The 21,049-nt window shown below is 48.1% G+C and overlaps 1 protein-coding gene across 5 annotated transcripts in view; it reads right to left on the minus strand.

Annotated features, from left to right (window-relative positions):
- The window catches only part of celsr2 (cadherin EGF LAG seven-pass G-type receptor 2), a 190,378-nt gene extending 184,751 nt beyond the window's left edge, over nucleotides 1-5,627 (minus strand). For 2 of the 5 annotated variants that reach the window (XM_033042557.1, XM_033042555.1), the window contains exon 1: nucleotides 1,833-5,626. In XM_033042557.1, the coding sequence (XP_032898448.1) occupies nucleotides 1,833-5,424 (3,592 nt within the window). In that variant the 5' untranslated portion in view covers nucleotides 5,425-5,626. Of the gene's footprint in view, nucleotides 1-1,832 lie in introns of all 5 variants that reach the window. The other 3 variants (XM_033042559.1, XM_033042556.1, XM_033042558.1) reach the window with 2 other exon arrangements.
- Between the last annotated feature and the right edge of the window lie 15,422 nt (nucleotides 5,628-21,049).

Consider the following 21,049-nt stretch of genomic DNA (forward strand, 5'->3'; position numbering starts at 1 on the left):
TTAATTCTTGTGACTTATAAATGCCAGTTTACATTAAGTCTCCAGTCAGCCTGTGGTAGATTCCTCATCTCACTCTGACTGATCTTTGCCAGACTAATCTACCCCAGTGCCATACACCTAGAATCATAGTTAGAATCATAGAATGATACAGCATGGAAACAGGCCCAGCAGCCCAACATGTCCCATCTACACTAGTCCCACCTGCTTGCAGCCCTCTACACCTATCCTGCCCATACACGTGATTAAATGTTTCTTAGAAGTTGCGATTATAGTCCCTGCCTCAACTACCTCTTGTGCATCTACCCAATCTATTCCGCTCACAATTGTGTACATAATCTTCATAACAACTCATGCTTGAAAGGATAAAGTACATACTTGCATACTTTAAGAAGTACAAGACCGAGCAAAGTCCACATAGAGACACAACCTCTCTGAGATGCTTGGAGCAAATAACTTGGAATATAAGTGCCAGCAAATAGTAATGAGATCAAAGTACTCGGACAAATACTCTGATAAATGTAACCTGATCAAAATTGTACATACATTATATCAAATGCACCAAATACATGATACTGATGTTGTCGATATAAAAGGTTCTGCTCTTATATCTACAATGTATTATTGTAATCTTTAACTGTTCAAAAATGCAAAACATGTATTTTATCACAAGTGTTATCATTTTACAGGCCTTCAAAATGTAACCCACAAAATCTATTCCTCATGCCCACTCTAGGAGTTTGTCAAGGCTTATTTTTTTTAGATCGGATTGCCATCGCTTTCACCAACTGATTTCAACAGCAAGTAGACTCGAGAGTTTCCTCCCTTGGGCAAAGGATTAATTAATACAAAGAGCATCAAACTAACACCCACTATCGCTTACCTGAATTCAAGAAGTGCTGCTCAAAACAGGATATCTACAACCTGATCAATAACTTAAAACATTTATTTAAACTACACCAGTTTCAATACCTACATTGCGACATTTTAAATTAATGATAATATTCACATAAAAACAATCTACAATACAAAAGCCATCCAGATGTTGATGAACTTTAGTAGAATGCAAAACTTAAGCAAAAACATTTATACAAAAAAAAAGTTACGGTAAAGTTAATATCCACTTAAAGTTACAAATGAATATCTACTGCAATTCTTTAAGATACTCTACACACAGTAAGGAATTTGGAGATGTTACTTTTACGGTAAAGGTGTAATAAAATTCAACAACATTGACAATTATGTGTCTCAACAACAAGGCTGGCTTTAACAATAATGGCATTTGTATCATTGCTAAAATATACAACATTCATTAATGCGCTGAAATGGCGACTTGAAATATGCAGATGCAAATTGTTGGTCCAAAGCCTTTGCTCATTTATAATTTAATTATAATTCCCAAAGCAATGGGAATGCAAGAAAGTAACAAACCCTGTTTGCTCAGGAACAGCTTCTTCCCCTCTTATCAGGCTTCCAGTTCTTCAATAAGCTTGGGTACTGTCCGACTCACCTCAACCCCATCGCAGATGTTATACTTTGTCTACGGAACTGATTGCACGACATTACTAACAACTGTACTCTGCACTGTGTATATTCCCCTTTGCTCCACCTATTGTACTTTGATGTGACTGTATTTTCACATAGCATATCTGATCTATTTGGATGGCATGCAAAACAAAGCTATTCACTGTATCTCCATACACATGACAGCGATAAACATAAACTTACACTTTTCTCCACTCTCTTTTTTGCTTGTTATCTGTAACAGGAGTTTGCAAACACAGGCTATAATCCCGACCCAGGACAAACAAAAGACACACTCCAAATCACCTTACCAGACACAGAAACTCTCATGGTGGCTTCAAGCGGCCTGTTGTTGTCCAGAGCATGACTCAAGCTTAGCTCCCCAGTCGTTTGATTGAGAAAGACCAGATTTAATTCATTCCCATGGTCAAAGTTGTAATAAAGACTGTCAGAGACATCTGGGTCATGGGCTGGGATCCTGCCGATGATCCCAGAGGGAAAACTGCTGGATTTATTCGTGACATAGTTGTTGAAAATGATCTCAAAGTTCTTCAGCACAGGGACATTGTCGTTTTTATCCACGAGGCGAAGATGAATGGTGGCTCTGCTGACCAGGGGTGCAGACGTGGCCTGGACCACAATGACGTACTCCGACTTAGTTTCATAATCCAAATCCATCAGCGCAGTCAACTCTCCAGAGAAGATATCCAGCTGGAACACCTCAGGAATATTCCCCTCCACAATCTGGTACATAATTTGTGCATTTGTGCCTTCATCCGGGTCTGTGGCAGTGATGCGGGTCACCACCAGCCCAATGGGGCTGTTCTCATCCACAAAGATGTCAAACTCGTCCTTCTCAAAGACGGGAGGGTTGTCGTTAACGTCCATCACCATGACCTGGACATTGATGGGAGTCCTCATCGCCGGGACGCCTTTATCCACTGCAAAGGCCTTCAGCTGGTAGACCTGAACGTTCTCCCTGTCGAGTCTACGGAGGGTGCGAACGATCCCAGAGGTTGTCTCAATGATGAAGTCTCCTTCCCCATCATCTCCACCTTGGAAGGTGTAAAACACCCGGCCGTTCAATCCAGAGTCGCGGTCGGTGGCCGATACCTGGACGACGCTGGTGAAAGTGGGGACATCTTCGTAAATGGACCCTTGGTAATGGTCCCTCAGGAACTGAGGAGCATTGTCGTTCACATCGTTCACGAGGATCTCAAGGTAGGTGGTGTCAGACTTCTGGGGGATCCCGTTGTCTTTTGCAGTGATGGCCAAAGTGTAGGAAACCTGGTCTTCATAGTCGAGGTCCATTAGTGTTGTAACCGCCCCCGAATCGGGTTCAATTTTAAACTGAGGGATGCTGTCCTCCATGAAGTAAGTAATCCGAGCATTTTCGCCCGTGTCTTCATCGGTCGCGCTTATGATCACGACGGTGGTGCCAACAGGTCGGTCCTCGTTGATGTTGACGGTGTAATGGGAACTCTGAAACACGGGCCTGTGTGTGTTGGCGTCGGTGACATTGATGAAGACCTTCACGGTGTCCAGTCGCGTCCCGTCGCTGGCGGTCACGGTGAGTATGTACTGCCGCTCCAGTTTGTAATCCAGGGGCAGGGCCAGGGTGATGAGGCCGCCGCCACTCTGGCTGGTGATGGAGAAGCGGTTCCGCGTGTTGCCGCTGGAGATCTGGTAGGTGACCAAACTGTTGACGTCCCGGTCGATGGCGGAGACGGTCACCACGCTGGAGCCGACCGCCGCGTCTTCGTTCAGCCGGACCTGATACAGCGGCTGGGTGAACTCGGGGTTGTTGTCGTTGACATCCAACACGGTGATGCTGATGCTGGCCGTGGAGGACATTGGCGGGGAGCCCTGGTCCCTGGCCTCCACGCCGAAGCGGTAGAAGGCCGTCGTCTCCCGGTCCAGCTCCGAGCCGACCACCAGCCACCCGGTGTTGTTGTTGATGGAGAAGGGGGAGTCCGGGGGCGAGTCGGTCAGCCGGTACTCCAGCCGGGAGTTGTTGCCCGAGTCCGCGTCGATGGCCTGGACGTGGATGATGGAGTAGCCCACGGGCACATTCTCCAGCACGGTGGACTGGAAGGGGGTGCTGACGAACATGGGCGCGTTGTCGTTGACATCCACCACCATCACGCTCACCATGCCGGTGATGTTGGACAGAGGGGGCCTCCCGCCGTCCTGCGCCCTGATCCGCAGCGTGTACTCCTTGTTGGTCTCGTAGTCCAGGCGGCTCACCACGTCGATGCTGCCGCTGTGGGCGTCGATGTAAAACTGCCCCCTGGTGTTGCCGCTCATGATGCTGTAGTGGACAAGCGCGTTGTTGCCCTTGTCGCGGTCGGAGGCCGTGACCTGCAGGACCTGCGTGTTGGGGGCAACATCTTCCAGCACCTGGACCACGTACCTCTTCTCGCTGAACTGCGGGGTGTTGTCGTTGTCATCTTCCACCGTGATGTGGACGGTGGCGGTGGAACTCCGGGGGCCGGGGTTCCTCCCTTGATCGTTGGCCTCCACCAACAACTGGTAGCTCTCGACACTCTCCCTGTCCACGGGCCCCCTTGTTCTCATCACCCCCGACCTGGGGTCGATCTCGAACACCTGGTTCTGCCCCTGGCCGTTGAGGATCTGGTACAGAATGTTGGCGTTGGGAGGGGCGTCTCCGTCGGTGGCCCTCACCGTCAGAACCTCGTAGCCGATCTCCAGGTTCTCCCTCACGCTCTCTTTGTACTCCCGCTGCTCGAACAGCGGGTCGTGGTCGTTGGCGTCGCTCACGGTGACCGTGAGGGTGGCCATTGCCGTCCGCCGGGGACTGCCGTGGTCCACGGCCATCACCCTGAACACATGGATGTCCTTGGTCTCCCGGTCCAGGCTCTCGGCCGTGATCACGGCTCCGGTGGCCGGCTCCATGACGAACAGGCTGTTGGACCTGCTGTCGAAGAGGGCGTTCATGGAGTACTCCAACCTGCCGGACTCGCCCTCGTCTGGGTCCACCGCCCTCACCGTGACCACCCTGGCCCCCGGGACCATGTTCTCCGCCACCGACACCTGGTAGATTGGAGGCTGGAACTGGGGGCCGGTGTTGGCGTTCCTCTTCCATCTCCGGGGCCTCCCGCGGTCTTGGTCCGCGGCCAGAAGCTTGGAAGAACTTCCCCAGGTGGACTCCCCAGTGACTCTCAGCTCGATGGTGACATTGGCCGCGGCTCTGGCCCGTCCCGTCCCGCACTCGTTGGGGCAGCGGACCTGCACCCGGATACACTCTGTCCTCTTGAGGCAAACCTTCTCCCGGCTCCGCAGTTCCCCGTCCCAAGCCAGGACTAAGGGGCCGTCTTCCAGTTGGCAGTGCCAGGGCGGGCAGGGGGTGAGGGCGATCGGGAAGAGCTCCCAGAGGGTGTGGACGGGTTGTCCAGCGGCGAGGCAGGGTGAAGTTTGGAGAGTCACGATCTCCACGTCTGCGCCACGGTTGCGCCGGCGTTTGGCGATGCAGTGGCGGCCGTGGACATGGATGTCGGTGTGGATGGAGATGGTGCTCAGGTGCTGTCCGGAGCCACGGCGGTGGCGGCGGCGGTGGCAGCGGGCGTCCAGGCGCAGGGTGAACGGGTTGGTGGGCAGAGCGGCGCAACGCAGGCGGCGGGACAGGCGCACCGTGCCCGACCTCCAGCCCGGCTCTATGTAAGTCCTGACGGCGGCTGGCGCCCAGAGCCGGCGCAGCTCACAGCTCCGAGCAGCGGCCAGTTCCAACAGCAAGGTGCCGGCCTCCGAGCTCTCGGGGAGGTGCAGGGTAAAGCCCTCCGACAGAGGCGGCTGGGCGAGCAGGCAGGTCAGCAGCGCCCAGCGCAGCGCACACACCTCCATAGCTCGGTCAACGCATCGCCGGCTCCAGCGTCGCTGCCCCATCCGTCCCGGCTCCTCACTCCAGCCTCCGCCGCGCCCCGCTCTCCCGGCGACCCCACTCTCCCGGCCGGTACATGGTCAACGCTTCCCCGCCCGTCCCGTTCCCTCCGCCCGCGGCAACTCTCCTCCTTGTGTGAAGTGAACGCACAAAATGGCTCCTGTCGGCTCCCCGGCGGGGCTTCAATTAGCATTAAACCTGCTCAGACAAGGCGCAGCGAGCCGGCAATGGGAGGGGGGAGAGCGCTCCGCACACACTTAAAGGGGCTGCGTCCTCTAACCTTCTGCCTCTCCTGTACCCCGGGCTTTTTAAAAAATAAAACAAAATTAAATTCATTCAGCTATACACACCCAGTACGGGTGTCAGGGGTTGTGGGGAGAAGGCAGGAGAATTGAGGTTGAGAGAGAAAGATAGATCATCCATGATTGAACGGCAGAGTAGACTTGATGGGCCGAATGGCCTAATTCTGTCTTTCCAACATGAATATATACATCAAACTACAACATAAAATATCACCACCACAAATCACAATTGTCAAGTATTCTTTAATTACTAAACATCAAATTACTATATCGTAACTGTACCCGGGGTAACCTGCTCCCGGCACAATCCAGAGCGGATAGAAAGCACATTTTATATAATATTTATTATGTAAGTGGTTTCAGTTTATTCTGCAGAGTTTGGCTTCTGTCCAACAGCAGCAAGTGTTCGGTGCCGGAGATCGGCACATCTGAATACGGTCTCAACCGGAAACGTCACAATCACACAGCATGGAAACAGGCCGTTCGGCCCGCCTTGGCCATGCCGACCAACATGCCCCATTTACACTTGTCCCATCTGCCCGCGTTTGGCCCATGTCCCTCTAAACCTTTCCATTCCATGTGCCTGTCCAAATGTATTTTACATGTTGTTATAGCACCTGCATCAACTACCTCATCTGGCAGCTCGTTCCCACCATACACCCACCGTGGTTCTATATCCCCACCATTCCCTCCACAGATGCTGCCTGACCCACTGAGTTCCTCCAGCACTTTGTGTTTTGCTCAAGGCTCCAGCATCTGCAGTTCCCCGTGTCTCCAGTTTCTTCAGCTAATTTGGACTGGGCTTCCTAAACAAGTCCACCCCCTCCATTACCACCTTACCCGTAACCCCTCCTCCCCACCCCCACCTTATCCGTTATCCTTCCTCCTCTCCGCTTCACTTCTCCCATTTCCATCCTCTACCCCCCACCCCCTTGTTCCACCCCTGTACAATAAAAGGACCTCGCGCCTGTTCCTTCGAGACAAATCAAAGGTACGGGCAGATGGGGCTTGCTTTGGTGAAGCATATTGGTCGGCATGGACCAGTGGGACCGAAGGGCCTGTTTCTGAGCAGCGACCATCTGAAGAAACGTTCCGACCCGAAACGTCACGTAACCATGTTCTTCAGATACGCTGCCTGACCCCGCTGAGTTACTCCAGCACTTTGTGTCTTTGAGTGTAAACCAGCATCGGTAGTTCCTGGAGAACATTGCGAGCGGCTTTGTCTAAACACATGCCGGTCTCTCTTTGTTTTTGCATCAAGGTTAAACCAAATGTCTCCAAGCAGCGTTAGTTCTGAGTCTGGTGGTTGTTTCAGCCCTGATTGTTTGTGCTTTGCAGCTGAATGGTCGGAAGGAACAGGTTACAACAGTTACTCTGTGCGTGGTGAATTTACAATGAGTGTTTGTCGGCTGCGTTGCCCGAACATGCGGTGCGCTTCGCTAATCGCCATCGCGACTGCAACAGGGAGGGGCGAAAGGTGACATGACGCGGGGGATAAAGGAAGCCGTGCACTCCACGGACAGGGAGGAATTATAATAAAACGGAGACATTTCTGTCCCCAGTTTAATTGTAAAATAAGTTCAACTGTGGACGAAAAAAATGCCAGAGCGTGGATTCAAATACATTTCGCGGACTAACTGAAGTAGCAATATAGTACCAAAAGGATTTATTTCTTATTTCAATCAGCGGTATTAGTTTTGAAGACGTCGCTCGCCACGGCTGCAACTGCCCAGTGTCCACGATGCACCGGAGAAATTACTCAGTCAGGATGTATCTCATCATGGCGCAGCAGGTAGAGGCGCTGCCTCGCCGCGCCAGACACCCGGGTTCAATCCTGCCCTCTGCTGCTGTCTGCGTGGAGTTTGCACGTTCTCCCTGTGACCCGCATAGATTTTCTCCGGGTGGTCCGGTTTCCTTCCGTACGGGTTTGTAAGTTTGAACTAACTTCAGTTTTAAAAAAAAACTAAAATTGGCCCTAGTGTGTGGACTCGGTGGGCCAAAGGGCCAGTTTCCTCGCTGTATCTCTACAGTCTAAACTAACGCCTGGGGCATTCACCCTGGTTGACTCCGGGCTGCCCATTGTCGGGCCATCTGTCGGCGCTACAGCGCTCGCCGGGGGTAAGCCGCGGGGCAGCTGCCTCGGGCCGACCACGACCCTGACCTTACACCGCCTGTTTAATTGCGACCACAAGCCCAGGGCCCGATCTCCGTGTTGCCGGCCTTCCAGCTCCAAGTGCTTAGCGTTTGGGCTGAACCAACGGTACCGACCCTGACCGTCTTCCCTAACCAGTCTGAAGAAGGTCTCGACCCGAAACGTCACCTATTCCTTCGCTCCAGAGATGCTGCCTGAGATACCGCCTAGTTACTCAAATACTTTATGTCTATCTTCTGATCTCTTGGTTTATTATTGATATGCGTTTGTTAGTCGTATGTACAGATCGATGATATTCTTACTTGCAGCAGCGTAACATGCCTGTAAGCACAGTACACATAATTATATAAGAAACAAAAATAATTTATTAACCCCCACACCAGCGAAAAAAGTCCTTAGTGCCAAAGACTATCTGTCCACAGACGTTCAACGTTGATAACCTGTTTGCGTGCTCACCAATCTGATTGCACCACATGAGTAGGATCTAGTGATATTGTATTGTATTGTATTGTATTCAAATTTATTGTCATTGTCTCAATCAGACAACGAAATGAATTTCCCTTTACAGTCAGTATCATAAAAATAAATAAATAATAAATAATAAAACATATTAAAAATAAAATAGAATTTAAAGAAAAGCACAAACACAGAAAGTCCACGACACAACATAACACAATGGCACCAAGGTGAGGAATGCTCCATAGTCCAGCCAGCCTCCCCTCCGATCTTCCCAGATGTTCACCCGTGGTCGGGGCCTTCCGAGCACCCGCAGTCGCCACCCCGGGCGGCCCGATGCTCAGGCCCTCTCGCCGGGCTGATGGGACGCCGATACACCAATACTTCAGGTAGTGCAAGGAGAAACATCACAGAGTGCGAAATCAACTGTTACAGCATAATAGCGTTAGTGACAGAGAAAAAAAGTGCAATGTCTGCTATGAGGTAGGTTGGAAGATTGGGAGAACCGTTCAGTAGTCTCATAACAGAGGGGGAAGAATTTGTTCCTGAACCTGGTGATAGATGCTTTCAAGCTTCTGCATCTTTGCCAGGTTTGGGGGAGGGGAGCGAAGTGTTGGAAGGCAGCAACTCTCCCGCTGCGCTCCCCACGTTAATAGAACAGCGCTCCTATAAACCAAAGGTCCCATAGCGGAGCATAGGATCTTTGCAATAAACCATCCGCTGTCCCCGAGTCCCCAGCGCCCCTCGCCGCTGCACCCGCGGACACCTCGGGACGGTTAAGGCGCGGCCAAAGGCAGACACAAGTAATTGCCGGCACTGGGGTCTTGAGCACAACATACTGCTGACCCGCTGAGTTATTCCAGCACTTTGCGTTGAATACTGCAAGCTAAGAGATCAAATATCGCAGCATATATCATGGACACAGATGTTATTTGCGATCAGTTTCGCGGTATGTTAAGCCCCAATGATCAATTTAACGGCGCATTTTGTGGGAAGCGAGGTAATTTAACTGCAGTTCCCGGAGTAGCCCGAGTAATTGGTTATAGAAACAAGGAACTTTTGATTCCGGTTTACACAAAAAGACACAAATGCTGGAGTAACTCAGCGGGTCAGGCAGCATCTCTAGAGATGGATAGGTGACGTTTCGACTGCGGTTGTAACAACGAACGCTACATCCCTCCCGCTTTACATTTCACTTCTCCTCTTCTCTGTATCTGACACCCTTGTGTCGTCTTCTTGCCTCCACCCATCTGCCCCTCCCTCCCCTGTATCCGCATTTCACTCACTGCCTGAGCCGCTGAGTTACTCCAGCACTTTGTGCGTTTTGCACAATATCCCAGCACCTGCAGTTTCTTGTATCCACCTATCAATAGGGGGGGTTGCACGAAAGGTCACTGGGTCATAGGCCTCGACGCACGGAGCCGATAAATCCAACTGGAAGACATCCGTCACTTCCGGTACATGTTATTAATGCTAGAAACGCGTACTTTCCTACCTGTTAAAAACCGCCAAAATGTTGAATTTTTGCGCTGAAAAAAATTGTGGGAGTCGGGGTAAGTGTGAGAGACATGTACCCAACTTTAGAATTCCAAACGTGAAGCGAAATTAAGGTATAGAGAAGCGAGAGCTGAAGGGACTACAGCAGCTAAAGTGCTTGGTAAACATTGAAAATATTGGGAATTATCGCGTTTGCTCACTGCATTTCATCAAGTAAGGCATTATTTGTGTTTTTTCTTGATTCCTTTGGTATCTAAAAATTCTCAAAAGTGGTGATTCTGGCTGTAAATTTTTCTTCAGATGCGTTTTCATTTTGTATGTAAAAACCCACGAAAACCATGGGCGATTTAAAAAAATTACAGCCAGATTTATCACTTCTGAAACTTTTTAGATGCCAAAGGAATCAAGAAAAAACACAAATAATGCCTTAGTTGATGAAATGCAGTGAGCAAACGGCCAATGTTCGCCAAGCACTCTGGCTGTTGTTGTCCCCTTCAGCTCTCGTTTTTATCTACCGTCATTTCTCCTCACTTTTGGAATTCTGAAGTATGCTAAATGTCTCACACACTTATCCCGATTTCCATAATTATTTACAGCGCAAAAATTGACCGTTTCAGCGGGTTTTAACGGGCCCGCTACGCTGGAAACAATAGTAAGTGCCTACCTGCAGTTCATCGCGTGTAATCCATTTGGAGTAGCGTAGCAACAGTACGGGTCATGGGTCGTGACCCGACTGCCGTGAAGCCTCCCTATAGCCAGGCTTTGTCCCACCCCTGTTTTCCATCTTTCTTCCCCCCCGCCCCTTGTCTGAAGAAGGGTCTTGACCCCGAAACGCCGCCTGTCCATTCCCTCCACAGACGCTGCCTGACCCACAGAGTCCCTGTTTTGGTACAGAGGTACAGAGTAGTCTGATGAAGGGTTTCGGCCCGAAACGTCACCTATTTCCTTCGCTCCATAGATGCTGCTGCACCCGCTGAGTTTCTCCAGCATTTTGTTTACCTTCAATCTTCCAGCATCTGCAGTTCCTTCTTGAACACGGTACAGAGTACCTGTTTTGTTAAAGATTCCACCACCCCAGTTTTCCACGTCCACACGGACTACCAGTGACCCCCCGAACCTCTCCACTTGTACACAGCCCGCGGCTGGTAGAAAAGCGGGCAATTCACAGAGCGCCGACGCTTTAAACATCCAACTGACTTGTTTACATGCGCGATGTTACCGATAACTACACAAAGTCAACGTGCTTGTGTTACATTCACACAGCAAATCCCACGCTTGACTTCTTTGGATTCCACAATAGAAAGTTACACAGAAAACTATCCATTTAGGTGTTTGCCTTCGTATATTTGCACGACCGATGACACGTAGTTCTTTGCTAAGTTGGAGACCACAATGCTGGAATCTCCAGTTAAACACAAAGTGCTGGAGGAACTCAGCAGGTCAGGCAGCATCTGGAGAGGGAGTGGACGGAGCGGGACCGTACATCGCCCGGCACGGCTTCAGGGCCGTGGGACATTACAGCGCCCGCCGGGGACTCCAACATTGTGACTTTTAGACCGGGAGCGGGGCCGTAAATCGCCCGGCACGGCCTAAAATGGCCGTGGGACTTATCATCACCCGCCTGGGGCTTGGACATCGGGAGAGACATGGAGAACAGGGGAGAGAAAAGACTTTGCCGTCCATCTCAGTGGGTTCACTGTGATGGATGTTTGTGTGAATTACATTGTGTGTATGTCTGTAGGAAATTGTCTTTATTTGTATGGCTGTGGAAACGGAATTTCGTTTGAGCCTCACTGAGGCTCAAATGACAATAAATGGTATTTTAATTTTTTTTTAATATGACGTCTGAAGGAGCATCTCGACCCGAAACGTCAACTATCCTCGTCCTCCAGAGATGCTGCCTGACCCGCTGAGTTACTCCAGTATTTTGTGTTTCACCGCGTAAGACCGAGGAGCGAGGTGCACAGTGCAGAACCAATCTCACAGTAAACACCAGCGTATCTTTGGTAAACACTGTCACTCCTGGTCACAAAACGCGAGATCCCAGCAGCCGAACATCTCTGGAATGCCCGAGATGAATTTCCAATGCGCGTTCCGTCAGCTGTAAAGTCTACTTAGAAGATAGACACAAAATGCTGGAGTAACTCAGCGGGACGGGCAGCATCTCTCGAGAGAAGGAATGGCGACGTTTCGGGTCGAGACCCTTTAGTTTAGAGATACAGCGCGGAAACTGACTCTTCGGCCCATCAAGTCGGCGTCGACCAGCGATCTCCGCACACTAACACTATCCTACAAACACTGGGGATTTTTAAAAACATTTATACCAAGCCAATTAACCTACAAACCTGTACGTCAAATGCCTGTGTGGGAGGAAACCGAGGATCTCGGAAAAAAGGACGCAGGTTACGGAGAGAACTACAAACTCCGTACAGAGAGCATCCGTGGTCAGGATCGAACCCGGGTTTCTGGAGCTGTAAGGCAGTACCTCTACCGATACGCCACCGTGCCACCCTTCTTCAGACTTAGAGTCAGGGGAGAAGTAGTCATAGAGAAGGATCTGAAGAAGGGTTTCGGCCCGAAGAAGGGTTTCGGCCCGAAACGTTGCCTATTTCCTTCCCTCCATAGATGCTGCTGCACCCGCTGAGTTTCCCCAGCATTTTTGTGTACCTTCGATTTTCCAGCATCTGCAGTTCCTCACAGTAGTCATAGAGATATGGAAGGGTAAGATGTGAAAACAAGAGAGGTGCATTTTGTCTGAAGAAGGGTCTCCACCCGAAACGTCGGACATTCCTTCTCTCCAGAGATGCTGCCTGGCCCGCTGAGTTACTCCAGCATTTGTGTTCACATTCGATTTAAACCAGCATCTGCAGTTCCTTCCTACGCGAGTCTGCTTAGATTCAATTTATCTGCACATCACCAAAAAGCAATGTGACATGCGTGTATGTTCATTCAACCCAATCGGTTTAAATGGAGAAAGACTGTTTGATTTAACAGCAAGATTTAATAACGAGGGAACACGTAGATAATTCACTGTCCTATTATGGTTCTCGCTGACAGATCTTATTGTTCAGGCGAATAATTCGACATCATTGATGTGACTGGATATTCTGATTGCAATTTCTCGGGAATAATTAGAATTAATTCAAAAACTTTACGAGAAGCTTTCTCGCCTTTAAACGCGCTGTGGACCATCCGTTCGAGGTGATTTTAAATAAAAAAGACGGTGCTGGAGTAACTCAGTGGCTCAGGCAGCGTCTGTGGAGAACATGCTTAGATGTGATATTTAAGTATTCATACCTTCTAGGAGCAGAATTAGGTCATTCGGCCCATCAAGTCGACGTGTGGTATTATCTGTTTAAGAAGGAACTGCAGATGCTGGAAAATCGAAGGTAGACAAAAATGCTGGAGAAACTCAGCGGGTGCAGCAGCATCTATGGAGCGAAGGAAATAGGCAACGCTTCGGGCCGAACCCCTTCTTCAGTATTATCTGATGTGATTGGATAGCATGCAAAACAAAGCTTGTCACTGTACCTCGGTGCACGTGGCAATATTAAACCTATACGTATTAATTCTGAACGTCTAAAGAAGGGTCTCGACCCGAAACGTCACCTATTCCTTCGTTCCACAGACTGCCTCACCCGCTGAGTTTCTCCAGCATTTTTGTCTACCTTCGATTTTTCCAGCATCTGCAGTTCTTTCTTAAACATATTGATTTACAGCTCTTCAATCCCCCTGTCTAACACCTATTTTAATCTCTAGCTTTTGATTTAAATCTTTTTATTTGAATTTCACAGCAATTTGCATACATACAATAACAGACAGTGACAGTCAAGGCATAATTGTGCAACAGTATGTAGGCGACCCTCAAAGCCCTTACCCGTACCCACCTTCAACCCACCCGAATCAGGTCGGAACCAAACGGGGACAAACAACACTCACATACATACACATCCACACAAATATGGTAAGATAAACGAAACAAAAAGTACTAAAAGTACTTTTTTTAAAAAGGGGGTCACTAATAACAGTAAATAAGTAAGTAATTAAATAAATAAGTGGGGGGGGGGGGGGGAGCAGCTGCTGCAGTAGAGCAGAACAATGGTGGAGAGCACTCAGTCCTCTTCCGAGTCCGGGGACAAGTTGAGAGAGTTAACAAGTTCCAAGAAAGGGTTCCATGTATCTAGGAATGTCTTGGTAGAGCCTTTGAGAGAGAACCTAAGTTTTTCAAGCTTAAATTGTAAAGCACCTCCTTAATCCAGCGGGCGTGTGTCGGGGACAGGTGAGCCTCCAGTTAAGCAAGATCAGTCTCCGGGCTAACAAGGTTGTAAAAGCTAGGACCCGTTTCACCGCAACAGAGAGGTTGGTGTTGGGAGGGGTACCGAAAATGGCTGACAGTGGGTTTGGAGGAATAGTCTGGCCGTAGGCTCTGCTTATCAAGTCGAAAGCACTCCTCCAAAAGGCTGCTATCTTAGGGCAAGACCAAAACATATGGCTATGGTTGGCAGGAGATTGATTACATCTGTTGCAGGTGTCCCTAACAGCGGGGTAAATTCTAGATAATCTTGCATTTGTGTAGTGGACTTTGTGAAGGACTTTGCATTGGATTAGGCCATGACGGGCACATATGGAGGAAGAATGGATCAAATCCAAGGCAGAGTCCCATTGCTGGTCTGTTAGTTTCGTATTCAGCTCACCCTCCCACGCAGCTTTTAATAAGGTATGAGGTTTCAATATAACCGACCCAAACAAGTTATACAAAACAGAGATGCATTTCTTCCGGTTGGGATCTAGAGCTAAGATGGTATCGGTCAGGGTTTCAGGGGGGCGATTTGGGAAATGGGGGAATGTCTTCTTCACAAAATCCCTAATTTGGAAAAAACGAAAAAGGTGGGAGTTTGGGAGGCTATAGTTGGGCGAGAGCTCCGCAAAAGAGGAAAATATGCCATCCTTGTATAGGTTTTTGATACTACTGATACCGTTGCTATGCCAGGTTTTGAATGCGTGGTCTGTACTTGAAGGTTTAAAGATGTGGTTTTTAAGCAGTGGGGTCAAGATGGAAGGGCCTTGTAAACCGAAGTTTTTCCTGAGTTGACTCCATATCATAATCTCTAGCTTTTGTTCCAAAATCTGCCTATCAACCACACCCCCCCCCACCCCACCTGTGTTCACCTATTACCTGCCATGCTTTGCCCCCACCCCCTCTCTCCTAGCTCCTCCCCCCCCCCCCCCGCCCGCCCCGCCCCAGAATTGCTTTTATTCTGAATAAGGGTCCCGACATGAATCGTCACGTCAATACTTCTCCAGAGATGCTGCCTGAATTGACTGGTCCTGGTCTTTTCTCACCTCCAGCTCTTCATCACCCCCCCCCCCCAGGGAAGTGTGAAAAAAAGTCCAGACCTGAAACGTTACCCATCCTTTTTCTCCAGAGATGCTGCATGGCCTGCTGAGTTACTCCAGCACTTTGTGGGGGGTTTTGTAAACCATCACCTGCAGTTCCTTGTTTCCACCTATTAATTTGTATGATTCTCGCTCGTTTATCTGTTACTGTATTAATGGGCCTGTGAAGCTGCAACTCATTGTCCATATAAGTGATCATTCAGCACAACTCAGTAATGGTTTGGTCTTCAAGAAGGAACTACAGATGCTGGAAAATCGAAGGTACACAAAAATGCTGGAGAAACTCAGCGGGTGCAGCAGCTATAGATGCTGTTGCACCCACTGAGTTTCTCCAGCATTTTTGTGTACCTATGGTTTGGTCTTGCTTGACATTAGGTGTAGGCAGCGACACCTAGTGGCTGTGAAGAAGCAGCCGCTCTGGACACCACGGATACCTGCTATTTATTACACCAGGTGAATTCACTAACTTTCCAATTTCTGGGTGGTAAAAGAACACCAATACAAGATGTAACACTGTGGCTAAAAAAGTGGCTCTTTATGTAGGTTCAGGGTTAGAATTTCTACCTTGGAGACACGAGAAACTGCAGTGCTGGAGTGGAGGAAGTCAACAGGCCGGGCAGTGCCTGTGGAGAGAATGGCCAGATGAACATTAAACAGCTTCTGTTACATTTTCCTGATGAGAGTTATTTTACTCCTCGTTCCTATCTTTAATAGAAGGCTAGTTAATAAGTTATAGGAGCAGAATTAGGCCATTCGGCCCATCGAATCTACTCCACCAATCACGGCTGGTCCATCTCTCCCTCTCAATCCCATTGTCCTGTCTTCTCCGCATTAACCATTGACACTCGAACCAATCAACGATCTGTCAATCCCCGCCTTAAACATAACCACATAACCAAATATTTGAGAATGGTGTAAATTGGGTTAATTTGCTCTCCCTCAGAGCGCCCTGGCATTTCCCCAAAGTTAAAGTGACCTGCGCTGAACTTCAAGAGGGTGACATTAAGCACCTCCAGTGATTTGTGACCTGAGGCCACTTCATGTAATCAGACTGATTGGTTGAATTTGTTGGCCTTTAATTCTCGCTTCTTAATGCCTGCGAGGCTACTGGATTACAGGACTTTTAAAGGCATGCAATGAGGGCAAATCGGCTTCTGGGATTAAATTTTCTGCGTACGGTTTGCATCGGTTTAACCGTTAGACATTATCCCTGCCTGCTATTACATTTCAGAAGAACAAAGTCTGTAGAATAACCAATACAATATCCTCACATGCCCAACGTGTAACATGATCACACCGGCAACTGCAAAATCTTGCGCAAACACGACGTGCTGGAGGAACTCGCCGGGTCAGGCAGCGTCTGTGGAGGGAATGGACAGGCGATGTTCCGTTTCGGGCCCCTTCTGCAGTCTGAAAACATTTGGGGGTTTTTTTGCATTAAATTATCACGTAAAATAAACCCATGTGGACCAAAACAACCTGCAATGAATTAGTTGGTCTCGCTAAAATTTTATCGTTGCGCCACAGTGCTTAATCTAAACGGCAAACAATTAGCAATTAATTAGCCAGGTGACCCTGTCCTTCCGCTCCGATTGTAAAGTGGCAAAGGTGAGAATGTTTGGCCGGACGATCTCAAAATCCAGACACAAGGAACTGCAGCTGCTGGAATCTTGAGCAAAATACAAATTGGACATGAACAGGTGACATTTCAGGTCGGGGCTTAATTCAGACCCCAAACTCCACAGTTGCTGCCTCGCCCGCTGAGTTACTCCAGCACTTTATCATTTTAAACGTCATCAAGTCCCATATCGAGTCAGAAGTGGGATCCTAGAAAAAGAAGGAAAGTATTGTATTAAAAAATGTTTTATAAAATAAATCAAAAGGCATTTGAACAATTTTATTTTAGATGTTCAAATGGTATAAATATGCGTAGAGTTGGCATCCAGGGAGTGAAGGGCCCAGGTCGTTTTCAGCTATGAAGGCCTTACGATTTCTTGGGATGAAGTTGGTGATCACATTGAGGGTAATGGGTGTGCGGAACGAGCTGCCAGAGAAGGTAGTTGAGGCAGGCACTATAGGTTCATGTTATAGGATAAGAATTAGGCCATTTGGACCATCGAGTCTACTTCACCATTCAATCATGGCTGATCTATTTCCCTCTTAACATTCTCCTGCCTTCTTAACAACATTTGAAAGACACTTGAACAGGTACACGGATAAGAAAGGTTCAGAGAGATGTGGGCCAAACGCAGGTAGGTGGGACTAGTGTAGATGGGGATAGCGTGGTCGGCATGGACAAGATGGGCCGAATGGGCTGTTTCCGTGTAACATAATTCCGCATACAAAATGCTGGAGAAACTCAGTGGGACAGGCAGCATCTCTGGGAAGAATGAATGGGTGACCTTTCGGGTCGAGACCCTGTCAGGGGAGTGGGCGGGACAGAGATAGAATGTAGTAGGAGACAGTAAAACTGGTGGGAGAACTGGAAAGAGGGAGGGGATGGAGAGAGGGGGAACGCACAGCCCTCCACTCACTCTGCAGCAACCCTCGACAAGGGAGAAATCTAACTTCAAATAGCCCTTGCTTTCCATATCTCTACATCCCCTCCCCCTTCCTAGTTCTCCCACCAGTCTTACTGTTTCCTGCTACATTCTATCTCTGTCCCGTCCACTACCCTGACATCAGTCTGAAGCAAATAGGATCTTTGGTTTGAAGAAAGGTCTCGTCCCGAAACGTCATCCATTCCTTCTCTCCAGAGATGCTGCCTGTCCCGCCGAGTTACTCCAGCATTTTGTGTCCACCTTGGATTTAAACCAGCATCTGCAGTTCTTTCCTAACATCATTCCGTGTAATATATAATTCAAACGCTATAAATAACGTTTGTTCTCAAGGGAATTCGTTTTTGTTGGTTGTCGCCAGTTCCTAATAAATATTCACGGTGCAGTCCATCAGATGCCGTGACATCAAGGACAGAAGATTGAGTTGTTTTTTTAATTTAACAAGAAACTTCAGATCGATTATCAAAGCGTTATTGTTGCCGACATAGTTTAATTAGGTGGGTGAGTCATCTTAGGGCAGTTTGAACTGAACAGTGCAGTTACACGATACCCCAGGACCCGCTCTGGGGAAACAAGAGGCTGATTCCTTTGTGTAATACCAGTCGGAAACCTGTTCTCACCTTTGCAGATCACAATTCACACCTCATGAAACTTCCCCACTGCCCCCGACTTATTCATGGTCGATTAATAAAGAAGCCTGCAAGGCAAACTGGCCATTGCTTTAGAAGCGTGGGAATGAAACTGCAACTGGGAAAAATGCAATTTAAATACAACTCACTATCCTACCACAAAGCGTCTGAAGAAGGGTCTCGACCCGAAACGTCATCCCGTGATGCTGCCTGTCCCGCTGAGTTACTCCAGCATTTTGCGTCTATCTTCGGTGTCAACCAGCATCTGCAGTTCCTTCCTAGACATTACACTTTTCACTGTACCACGTGACAATAAACTTAACAATTTATCACCAAACTTTACAATCACAAAGAAATAAGTAGGAAAAATGTGCCTGGATAATATATCGTACAGAGGTTGCTTCAAAAGTTGCAAGGCTTACTGAGGCTAAGTCTAGTCAGCCATTGTCTAGAATCGCCCGAACTTCCAGGAACTAACTTCCAGGACTAAAATCTTGCTTCTTCGGATTTCTACAAAACAAATAATGCAACCACCCACGCCATCAAACCCACACACACACAGTGAAATTAAGTTGTATGTTTTGTGTGTAGGAAGGAACAAGAGATCCACCAGTGTACCAGTGCCTAAGCACTTTAACTCCCCCTTCCATTCAGAATCTGACCTTTCTGTCCTGGGCCTCCTCCATGGCCAGAGTGAGGACCATGGTAAATTGGTGGAGCAGCACCTCATATTTCGCTTGGGCAGTTTGTACCCCAGCGGTGTGAACATTGACTTCTCTAATTTTAGCTAATCCTTCCTTTCTCCATCCCTTCTCAACTCGCCCTAGCCCTCTGGCTCCACCTGTTCCATTCTTCCTCCCGCCCCCTCACACCAGTCTGAAGGGTTTCGACCCACAACGTTGCCTATTTCCTTTGCTCCATAGATGCTGTCTCACCCGCTGAGTTTCTCCTGCATTTTTGTCAACCTTCTTCATAGAGCTGCCTGACTTGCTGCTGAGTTACTCAGGCACTTAGCAACGTTTATTTGTAAACCAGCATAGTTTTGTTTATTGTCACGTGTACTGAGGTACAGTGAAATGCTATTTGTTGCGTGCTATCCAGTTTGCGGAAAGAACATACATGATTACAATCGAGCCGTCCACCCTGTGCAGATACATGATAAACGGAATAACGTCTAGAGCATGATAATGTTCAGTAAAGTCCTATTAAAGATAATCTGCCTCCAACAAAGTAGATCGTAGCTCAGGCCCACTCTCTAGAGAGATGGTGATCGGATGGTTCAGTTGCCTAATAACAGCTAGTAAGAAACTGTCCCAGAATCTGCAGTTCCTGGAGTGTATGACCTAATCTACTGCAAGAACTCAACAGCGTCTGGGATAGAGGGAGGGGGTGGGTGGGTGGATCCAAACCAACGATATTAGAGGTAGTATCTTTGGTTCAAACCCAAATTCCAGCAGCTGCAGGCTTGTGTCCCCAATACACAATGTATTGCTTGATTAATCCGATCTAAAATGTGCCTACTCCCTCATCTTCCTGTCACCTTTCTTTCATCCAGTATTAATTTCATTATTTTTCAGGAAGATAAAGTGTCCATAGAAAGCTTGAGATGAGAGGGGCAATACTTGAAAGTAACCTGAGTGGCAACTTTTCCACACAGAGTGCTGGGTGTATGGAACGAGCTGCCAGATGAGATAGTTAAGGCAGGTAAAATGCATTTAAAAGACATTTGGATAGGTGCATGCTTAGGAAAGATGGGCTAAATGGGACTAGCTTAGATGGGGCATCCAGGTTGGTATGAACGAGTTGGGACAAAGGTTTAAGGTGGGAGGGAAAAGATTGAATAGAAACCTAAACAGTTTGTGTGCTGGATGACTGTGTTTCTTAAAATGATTTCCTTTCAAATGTCATCTCCATTGTAGCCAATGACTCCATAGTTTACATCACTTAAGTCTTTCCTAAATTGCTATTCTTGATCAGCACCTACATAACTGAAGAAAGGGCAGGTTATTTGGGAATAACAAATCTGATTTTCCTTTTATTTGAAGCACAGCATACATATCCTTGTGATGAGATTATGGGACACAATTTCCAGTGAATCTTCCCTTAATCTGGACTAAATAACCCCCTCAATGCCCCAAGGCAGCTCATTGAAACAATGAGGGATCAAATCTGAAGAAGGGTCTTCTGTCTATTCCCTTCACAGATGCGGCTTGACCCACAGAATTCCTCCAGAACTTTTGTGTTGTGCTAAATCGAAAGACGTGGTTTGTTTCAATGGAACAGTATCATGTCATGTGCTAAAGCAATAAGGCACAAAATAATTTGTATAGCCCAATAACTGAAGCTCGAAAACACAAAGTACTGGAGTAACTTAGGGTCAGGCACCATCTCTGGAGCACATGGATAGGCAACGTTTCCGGGCGGTACCCTTCTTCAGACTGGAGAAGGGTCCTGAGCCAATAAGTCACCTATCCATGTTGATCAGAGATGCTGCTTGACCTGATTTACACCAGCACTTTGTGTTTTTCTCATTCCAGCATTTGCAATTCCTTGTTTCCATAACTCAAGCTTTACTGAATTTAAACTAAAAAGGGCACAAAGGGCTGGAGTAACTCAGCAAGTCAGGCAATTTCCCTGGA

The sequence above is a fragment of the Amblyraja radiata genome, chromosome 24 (assembly GCF_010909765.2).
Source record: "Amblyraja radiata isolate CabotCenter1 chromosome 24, sAmbRad1.1.pri, whole genome shotgun sequence".
Taxonomy (NCBI): Eukaryota; Metazoa; Chordata; class Chondrichthyes; order Rajiformes; family Rajidae; genus Amblyraja; species Amblyraja radiata.